At 40.6% G+C, this 9,936-nt stretch overlaps 2 protein-coding genes across 2 annotated transcripts in view; one reads left to right on the plus strand and one right to left on the minus strand.

Moving 5' to 3' along the window:
* Positions 1 to 6,484, plus strand: part of SARC_01465 (hypothetical protein) — a gene marked incomplete at its 5' end in the record, with an annotated part of 6,824 nt that extends 340 nt beyond the window's left edge. The window contains 6 exons of the mRNA XM_014304795.1: positions 171 to 357; positions 1,115 to 1,280; positions 1,801 to 1,923; positions 4,380 to 4,503; positions 5,193 to 5,412; positions 6,354 to 6,484. Of these exons, the coding sequence (XP_014160270.1) occupies positions 171 to 357; positions 1,115 to 1,280; positions 1,801 to 1,923; positions 4,380 to 4,503; positions 5,193 to 5,412; positions 6,354 to 6,467 (934 nt within the window). The 3' untranslated portion in view covers positions 6,468 to 6,484. The remainder of the gene's footprint in view (positions 1 to 170; positions 358 to 1,114; positions 1,281 to 1,800; positions 1,924 to 4,379; positions 4,504 to 5,192; positions 5,413 to 6,353) is intronic.
* Positions 6,485 to 6,861: 377 nt separating this feature from the next.
* Positions 6,862 to 9,936, minus strand: part of SARC_01466 (hypothetical protein) — a 3,879-nt gene continuing 804 nt past the window's right edge. The window contains exons 2-6 of the mRNA XM_014304796.1: positions 9,532 to 9,712; positions 8,929 to 9,182; positions 7,937 to 8,133; positions 7,556 to 7,671; positions 6,862 to 7,141 (exon numbers count right to left, since the gene is read on the minus strand). Of these exons, the coding sequence (XP_014160271.1) occupies positions 6,982 to 7,141; positions 7,556 to 7,671; positions 7,937 to 8,133; positions 8,929 to 9,182; positions 9,532 to 9,712 (908 nt within the window). The 3' untranslated portion in view covers positions 6,862 to 6,981. The remainder of the gene's footprint in view (positions 7,142 to 7,555; positions 7,672 to 7,936; positions 8,134 to 8,928; positions 9,183 to 9,531; positions 9,713 to 9,936) is intronic.

Below are 9,936 nucleotides of genomic sequence, written 5' to 3' on the forward strand. Positions count from 1 at the left end.
ATATATTATATTATATATATATAACTATATATATATATGTATATATATATAAGTATATATATATATATATATATATCGTAGTTATCTAAATATGGAGCTTGCTATAATTATATAAACGCACACCAAAATTAATCAACCGAGCACTTTGAATCTGCCCCATATTTTAACAGCACCAAGAAAAGGTCACGGACCGGAGATGAGGACTCAAAGGCTGTCAAAAGGAGGAAGGAGAACACAGGCGACGTTGATGCGAGTGCGAACGATGATGAAGATGATGATGCAGAAGAAGAAGAGAACGTGGTGTTGGATGAAACAAGCGAGTTTGCACAGAACCTAATGCGGCAATGGGAAGCGCAGGTATGTATACATGAGCACCTGTTGGTCTAATACCTGCATGGATTGTTCTGCTTTGGAAATGGTACTTGAGTTTTTTTTAGGGTTCAGGGTTTAGGAGGCACAGGTTGTCAGGGATACTGTGATGTGCACTGACATGGGCAAGTGCTATACAAAGGTGTCGGTGAATATAATATTGTGCTCGTACGACAGTGTATAGTTCGGTGAGGCGATTTGTGGGACCACAAACTGAGTTCTTATCGCATACTTCTTGTGTGCGAGTAGATGTATTTCTTTTGTTATAGTTTATTGCTTGTGCATATTGACGTGGATATGAGCATACAAATGTCAGTGCCTGGTTTTACATATCCGGTGACATATATATATATATATATATATGTATGTATTATATATATATATATATATCAATATATATATATTATATATTATATATATATATAAATATATGTATATATATATATATATGTGTGTGTGTGTGTGTGTGTGCGTTTTTGCGTAGCACATTGTAGGGTAGAAGATCAGAATAGTAAATCTGATTCAGGCTTGAAAATGTACAACACGGTCCCGTCTTTTTAACCCCAATTTTGAGCTATGAAATGTACCGGTTCAACTAACAACCGTGTTTCATATTAATGTCAGGTGTACGTAGTCCGCTGATTGCGCGCGCCTGTGTGCCATTCTCGACCCAAAATAAATAAAATAATCAGCACACTCATCATCGAGCTATTCGTTGTCACGTTGAATTCTGAATCACCTGTAGATGGGGGACGCTGGGGATCAGTCCAGTGACGACGACGGTGAGTACGACTTGTATAGCGATCTCACGTTTGGTGTGTGGTTGCTAAGCGATGGTTCCAAGACAGAGAATCAGATCGAGCTAATGGACGAGGAGAGTTTAGAAAACTGTCAACAAGTCATCACAGAAGGTGTGTCTGCGGCCAGAGATCATGAGCATGTGAGGTTCGAATAGTTTTGTTACAGACTATCCTGTAGTGTACTGTGTGTATCTCATTTATGAGTGTCTTAAGGGGGAGGGGGGCGGATCGTAGGTCCCGGGGGGGGACCTTACATCCTCCCGGGGATCGTAGCCATGACTACCACCCTAGCGCTTTTTCAGAGACTTAGATTTATCCCCACCTTTTTGGTTTTTTTCTCTCTTATAGATTGCTCGTTTTTTCGTAAAAATATACTCCCCTAATTTTAACCACCTTATCTTCATCTATCTTTATTCCTCTATAAATTTGCCCACGATCCGAAAGGATGTAAGAGCCTTCCTGATGGATCACTCCACCAGGGGGGGGCTCCCAGTGTAGGAGGACAGGCTTTGCACTCCACCATAATTCTTACATCCCTGATGATATATGCAATTAATGATGATATATATATATATATATATATATATATTTGCAATTCAAACTACTCATTCGTTCAATTACGCACCCACAGCTCTCGCAGAGCTAAAGCCCAAACGCATTAAATCTAGGACCACTCCGAAGGCAGGTGCGGCAGCAGCGGTGACTGCGAACAAGCACTTGCCAGCAGCGGACGAAGAGATATACTTGACATTAAGTAAGTAAACTGTTCGGTACAAGATTGTATGGTAACGCTTCCAGGGGTTGCGATAGTCTGAGTTGCGAAGAGATATACTTGACATTAAGTAAGTAAACTGTTCGATACAAGATTGTGTGCTAACGCTCTGAGGGGTTGTGATAGTCTGAGTTGCACTGTCTCGGATGCGTGCCATGCCCACTTATTGGGTTTGTTTGTGTATACAAATATGGCGTACGTGTTCGTATTGCGCATTCGTATGAAATCCGAACTACAGTCAAGTGTATAGATATCAGGCTACACCACCCAGATACTACCCAAGACGACACCCCGGTCGGTATGGTATGTATATATATGTGTGTGAAGATATGGTATGTATATATATGTGTGTGTGAAGGTATGGTATGTGTATATATATGTGTGTGAAGGTATGGTATGTGTATATATATGAATGGGAAGGTATGGTATGGGTATATATGTGTGTGTGAGGGTATGGTATGTGTATATACATATATGGGTGAAGGTATTACATGTATATATGTGTGTGTTAAGGTATGGTATGTATATATATATGTGTGTGAAGGTATGGTATGTGTATATAGAAGTATGGGAAGGTATGGTATGTGTATATATGTGTGTGTGAAGGTATGGTATGTGTATATATATGTGTGTGAAGGTATGGTATGTGTATATATATGCATGGGAAGGTATGCTATGTGTATATATATATGTGTGAAGGTATGTTATGTGTATATATATGTGTGTGAAGGTATGGTATGTGTCTATGTGAGTGTGTGAAGGTATGGTATGTATATATATATGTGGGTGAAGGTATTATATGTATATATATGTGTGTGTGAAGGTATGGTATGTATATATATATGTGTGTGAAGGTATGATAAGTGTATATATATGTATGGGAAGGTATGGTATGTGTGTGAGGGTATGGTATGTGTATAAATATGTCTGTGAAGGTATGGTATGTGTATATATGTGTGTGTTTAGGTATGGTATGTGTATATATGTGTGTGTTTAGGTATGGTATGTGTATATATGTGTGTGGTTAGGTATGGTATGTGTATATATATGTGTGTGAAAGTATTATATGTATATATATATATGTGTGTGAAGGTATGGTATGTATATATGTATGTGTGTGAAGGTATGGTATGTGTATATAGAGTCTCCAGCCGTGCTGGTGCAGGGCCGCACACCACTCGCGAAGGCGGTAACAGTCAGGCATGTACCACCGCAAAGGGTTGCAAGCATAGCGTAGTCGATGGTATATATCATGGCTCTCGGGTGAACGTCACAGTAAGTACTGCGACGGGAGCTTGTGGGTGATACTCTCGAGAGATCTTTTACCCTCAGTGGGTAGTGGTTGTATACATGCATGTTGTATGTGTTCTGGTTTGCCGTTCGGTTATACTGTTTGTTTGTTATGTCATACCTGTTGTTGTATTGTATTGGAATGGAGGTTGATTTGGTCCATAGTCCTCACACAACTGCTCTGGGTCAATGGAAGATGGCGAATATCTCGGTATACAATGTAATGAGTTTTATATTGATAATTATACTACATTATACCGAATTATACTATATAATATACAGAGTATTATATTGATAATTATAATACATTGTACTGAATTATACTATATGTATTCCTGGATTTTGTACTGATATTTATACTATATTGTTCTTCAATTTAGAAGGCTATGGTATTATACTGAATTATACGATATACTATACTTGTCTTACACTGATAATTATACTACATTGTACTGAATTATACTATATATATTACTGGATTTTGTACTGATATTTATACAGTATTATTGTTCAATTTAGAAGGCTAAGGTATTATACTGAATTATACTTATTTTTATACTGATAATTATACTGAATTATACGATATAATATACTTATTTTTATACTGATAATTATACTGCACTATACTAAATTGAACCATATAGCATTCTGAGTATTAAATATACATTTGAGGCTAAATTATACCCCGCGTTTCGACACGTGCTTTTCCTCAGCACTCTAAAGTGCTGCCCAACACGCATGGGTCCATCGGCAATGCACAACAAATAATAAACATAGTCGCTACCTACATAACTGGGTTTTTAACCAACTGGTAGATCGCTCTCCCGTCATCCAACCCAGAGTCTACGAGAACGGACATACCTCCACACAACACAGCCACTCATATATCTACCTCTGTGCAGGTGCCAAATAGCTCTACCGGCAGTGTGTGTTCGTACGTATCGCAGTAGTACAGTCATAGGACTACCGTACAGGTCTGCCTAGGGCCTTGATCTGTATCACTCACTACGTCAGGCTTCACACCGACTGTTGCTATGCACGCACGTTGAGCTTATTATCGACCGTTGCTAAGCATATGTATCGTCGTTTGCTCGAGATTCGCATATATTCTCCTCACATCCTCACAACATCGTTGCTTCACCACACAGAACCAGCCGGGAATAGCGTCGCCTTCGAGAATGCGGATGTGCATGCGAAGCTTCTGGCGATGAATCTGCAATACGCACAGGGCCAATTCCTGTGCTTTGCCGAGATCACAGAGGCCGATGGAGGGTATGTCTATTCAGCTGATCACTCTCAAGTGGTGTACACGCGGATGGGCGTTTTCTGTCTAAAGCCTTTGCAGCGTTTGTATATATATATATATATATATGGAGCTGCTTTCAGCAATTTGGAAATATAATACAAAATAGCAGAATCGTATAAAGCCTTGATGGTGTGCCTGGGATGTGGCATATCGCACGAATTAGGTCACATCATGCACGCAATTTAATTTGCGTGTCAATTAAACCATTTGCGGTGGTCTGTTGAGAGAATATCAGGGCTAATATTATGTAATAGTTTGGTTTGTATACTCAGAATGTGGTATTCCTTTGTCTGGTGCGGTATCCACGTTTGCTTGTCCAAATTTCTGGAATTTATAACTCCCGAGGGTGCCGCAAAAAAACGCCTAATAATTGGGGCATAGTGTGTGTATGTTTCTCCTACACTTTCAGTATCCGGTTGAAGGAGACCCGTACAGCTGCCTGACCTTAAAGGCTTTGCGCACAGTTTAATCACCTCCAGCGAACGTGAAACCTTGAACAACTGGGGTACTACTATCACCGCAAGTACCAGATCAATCGGCCTCAAAGACACACACTAGCCAGTTCTACTATATATATATATATATGGTCAACTACACGAAACTAACGTAACGATTCACAACAGACACACTCCCTGTTTCATCTCGGATATCCCAGGGAAGACACAGACTGTATATTTAGTGTGGATGTGAACTTGAATGCCAAGAGCGGTGAGACGTCCGCTACACCCGAGCCAACACACAAACGCGATTCTATCAAGATGGGATTCTACCTACCACACAATGTGGCGCCCAGAGAAGTAGTACAGTTACTAGTTAAGACCGCCACAACACTTCAACGGGAAGTCGGCGGAGTGATACACATGGATCGATATAAGGTGGGTGTACCTGGTGTAGTAGGCCTGCGGAGGTTAAGGAGATACGGGGCGATAGGTAACTAGAGATCAATATAACGGAATAACATGCATACATACATACATATATACATACATATATACATACATACATACATACATACATATATATATATATATATATATACACATATATATATATATATGTATCGGCGGAGTGATACACATGGTTAGATACAAGGTGGATGCACCATGTGTAATAAGCATTTGGAGGTTGAGGAGATGCGGGGCAATATATAACTGGAGACAAATATAACGGAATAACATGCCTACGTACATACATATATACATACATAGATTATTTATATATGTCGGCGGAGTGATACAACAAAGTGGGTGCACCATGTGTAGTAAGCGTATGGAGGCTGAGGAGATACGGGGCAAGAGGTTACTGGAGACAAATATAGCACAAGTATACGAATGTGATTATCGGGAGAGTTGCAATGTTAATACATATGCAAGAACAGTGAGGCGTCGCTAGGCATTTGAATTGTTGAGAGGAGTGCGACGTTGTCGTATAGAGACGCGCATCAGTGTATATCGGAGCCTTTGAAAGTGATATAACTGGCGAGATATATATATATATATATAAGTATAGTATGGGTGTTGTAAACAGTTCGCACAGAAAACACATGGGTGTAACATCCCGTTCGCCCAAACACATAAGGAAGCACGAAACCAATACCGGAATGTTAAAGGCCATGAGCTTACTGGAGTTGTTCACACGCCATGTGCCTGCTCTGTACTCTGGAATACGTTACGTCCCGATGGTAAACTCGCCATCAGAGTTTACAACATGTCCGCAGAGTTTATGTCGCTTATAGCATAGTCTCCCCAATTCAACAGCTTATCGTGTTTATTTTTGAAAAGATCAAGTCTCAGAATGTCACAATTCCGATTCACAGGACGACGAGGCTCTTGAGGCCGTTGTCAAACGCGTTGATCGACTTTGTACTACAATGGAGGAGGAGTTAGGCGTATACCCTGGAACGATGGACGCCCACTTCCTATATAATTAGATAATAAACCTGAAGGTTTTGCTTATGCAACTAAGCAACAAATATGATCCTTCCTTCCTATATAACTGAACTATAAACTTCAAGGTTCAATAGAGTGGTATATATATTTATATACATATATAGATACTATATATATATCAATATATTTAAATATATATATTATATTATATTATATATATATATATATATATATAAACTAGGTAATATATAAACTAAGTCCATAGTCAACTAGCACATGGTTGAATACTACAAATACGCCTGTGCTGTAGCATGCGTTAATTGGTCCTACCTATGTTATGATATATAGATAGCCTTCACATAGGATGGTAGTAGACAACTTTCAATCAGGGCATGATATGCAGATAACCTTCATTCCAAATAAACTATGTAGATAATCCGCATTCAGTATATCATACGTATGCTTCACATTATATTTATTCCATAGATGTTGACATCTCGACTATGTACATACGTTAATTTCATAGTTTTTTAGATGTTCGTCTTGAAACACATCCTATTTCAGCCAATCATTGATTGCCTTGGCTAGCTCGGGTCCGTGCTCGAATTGCATGAAATGGCCGCCAGAGAAGGTCTGATGGGGTTGATCCTTTGCACCAGGGACCTTACTCCTCAATACGGGTTCGGCGGGGCCTAATAGGGGGTCTCCCATTCCCCTATAGTTTACAAGGTACAAGTTGTACTAGGGTTTAGGGTTTGGTGATTGTGCGAGAGTCAAAGCACATAGTATACTCTCCTTGGATAAAAATGTGTTGGTAGGCATTATCGACGACTACGGAGCTTATACACAATGGCGTAGATAATGCTCAAACGTAACAAACACTCTTGCCCAGCCAGGTCGCTCTTGCTAAATTGCATAGGCGATCAAGGTGAATAGAACCTCTTACGCAACACGAACGTGTGTTGTTCAAGTATACCCAGTATTAACACGAGTTAACGTATTCCTTCTACTAGGCATCGTGGTTTCAAATCTCTGCGTAGCTACCCTCCTCAGCTGAAAAGCCTTGCACACTCCAGGTGCCACATCAGTTCAAACGCGATGCCACACCACACACAGCAGAAGGACTTACCACAGCGACAGCAACGGTTTCTCGCGTGCTGCGAGGCCCTTCCAGGCGGCAATGTTCTTGGGCACCGATGGATGGTCGGGCGAAATGGGTACAAGCATAGGGAATATTCTCGCACCCTGAATACAAAACGGTAAGCAGTTAGCAGGGCATACTACTGAGTTCAACAACGAATCTGAGCTATCATCTATGTTGATAATTGCAATTGGTGCACAACCGGCGTTGTCCTGAGAGGCCACATATTTTTTTTTGAACCAATATAACATCCCTCGCCGAGTACTGTAGCCAATCCCAGCCCACATTACATGCGCAGACTCCCACACACCAAACCTAACCAAACCGAACCAAACCCAGACGTGCTTAGCAAACATCGCACTCACGTACCGCCAAATAGCTCTCATCGTTATCTGGGAACGGCGCATTGAACGCGGCCACATCGCTTTCCTCCAACTTGCGGTTAACCGCTGTAGACGCTACAAGCTTACCACAGTCCAAAACCGGGGTTGTCTGTGAGGTTTGCTGCCACTTCTCGAAAGCAGGGCCAGGGCTTGTACCAACCGGCAGCCCGGTGTTAGAGACGACTGTAATTGGTGATAGGCCGATAGGAGAATGGTTGAGGAATTTGAAGCATACGTCTGAATTGTTTTGGGACGCTTGACTGCTCGAGTCAGTATTTGCAGCGGGAGACGAATAAGCAATAGGAACACTGTCGATGTATTGTTCATGGCGTGGTATAGACAGTACATGATTGAAATGAATATATGTGTACATGTGTACATACATGAACTATATATATATATATATATATATATATATAATATAATATATAGTATGTATATAGTATATAGTATATAATATATATATATACCGATATCTCTGTAGTTTATAACAAATCGAAACCGATACGTCCAATTTGAACAGATAGAACACTTGGCAAACATGGATACCATACTGCCTATCTTGAATACACTGACATAGATTACATACACCATATTGCCCATATCCGTCAATCCAGTATATAATCCAGAATATAACCTAGTGTATAATCCAGAAAATAATCTAGTGTATAATCCAGAATATAATATAGTGTATAATCCAGTATATAATCCAGAATATAACCTAGTGTATAATCTAGAAAATAATCTAGTGTATAATCCAGAATATAATATAGTGTATAATCCAGTATATAATCCAGTATACCTACATATGTTCCATACTGCCTATCACTCCTATACCGTCGATCCACGGTAAGTAGAATATATCAAGCCCATTGCCTAATTAACATACGCCCGTCTAGCACACCAGAAAGTGCCTGAGAGTATATATGCCACCGAGCACGTTCTACTGCAGGCAAATGTATAATATAAAACACTCACCGATTCTCTCGTAACGATCAGGCTCATCTCCGGCTATCCTCAGCGTAATTAAACCTCCCCAGTCTTGGCAGAAGACAGTCAAGTTGAGCAACTTCATATGCTCTAGGAACATCTTCACCCATTTCACGTGTAATTCGTATGTGTAGGAGCTGCGCTCTGTGGGTTTGTCCGAACGTCCAAAACCAATCAAGTCAGGTGCAACGACTCGGTGTCCTGCCTCTAGAAGAGGAGGGATCATGTCTTTGTACAGATAACTGCATAGAAAAGGGCAAAAGGAGGATGTAAATTTTTTTTTTGAGTGCTCATGCAACGAAGTATCGTATCATCGACGAACAGTTTTGCTTGTGGTGAGTTGCGTATGTCCATTTGGTAACATCTCAGATACACAATGCCTCACATAATGATAAAACATTCGTCGGCCTTTGAGGGACATGGAACAGTTGCGCAACACATCCGTATGTATAATCAATTACTCTTGTACCTTACATATAACTAGTTATATACGCTACACCATGCACAAGCACGTCGATTATCGAATATCAATTGCTAGAACCATTTTATATTCAGTCCAATATTGAAAGTACAAAGTCGCTCGACACACACCTCCAGGTAGGTTCACCGTGCATGAGGAGAACGGTATGTCCCGACTCGCCCTTGCCCTCGTCATAGTAGGCCATACGCAAGCCATCTATGTCGACGTACTTGGGTTCGTAGTCGAAGCCTTTCACCACATCAAACGATGCGTCAGGGGTGCGCTTGAAGGTGATTCCGCTGGCAGTAGTACCTATGTACCAAGATAATTCAGAACTTATGGAAAGCCATCGATGATGTCTGTGTATATAATAAACGAGGCCAGAAACGAACAAGACCCCTAGAGTGTCCCATGTGATCCGATCGACGAGTGAATCGCCCCCGCATATTCGTATACTTATGATGTAATGAGAAACAACAGCTTAACGGAAACATTGCAAGTCTTGACAAGTGTACCACGTGTTACACACACACAGG

Source organism: Sphaeroforma arctica (assembly GCF_001186125.1).
Source record: "Sphaeroforma arctica JP610 unplaced genomic scaffold supercont1.58, whole genome shotgun sequence".
Classification (NCBI taxonomy): Eukaryota; class Ichthyosporea; order Ichthyophonida; genus Sphaeroforma; species Sphaeroforma arctica.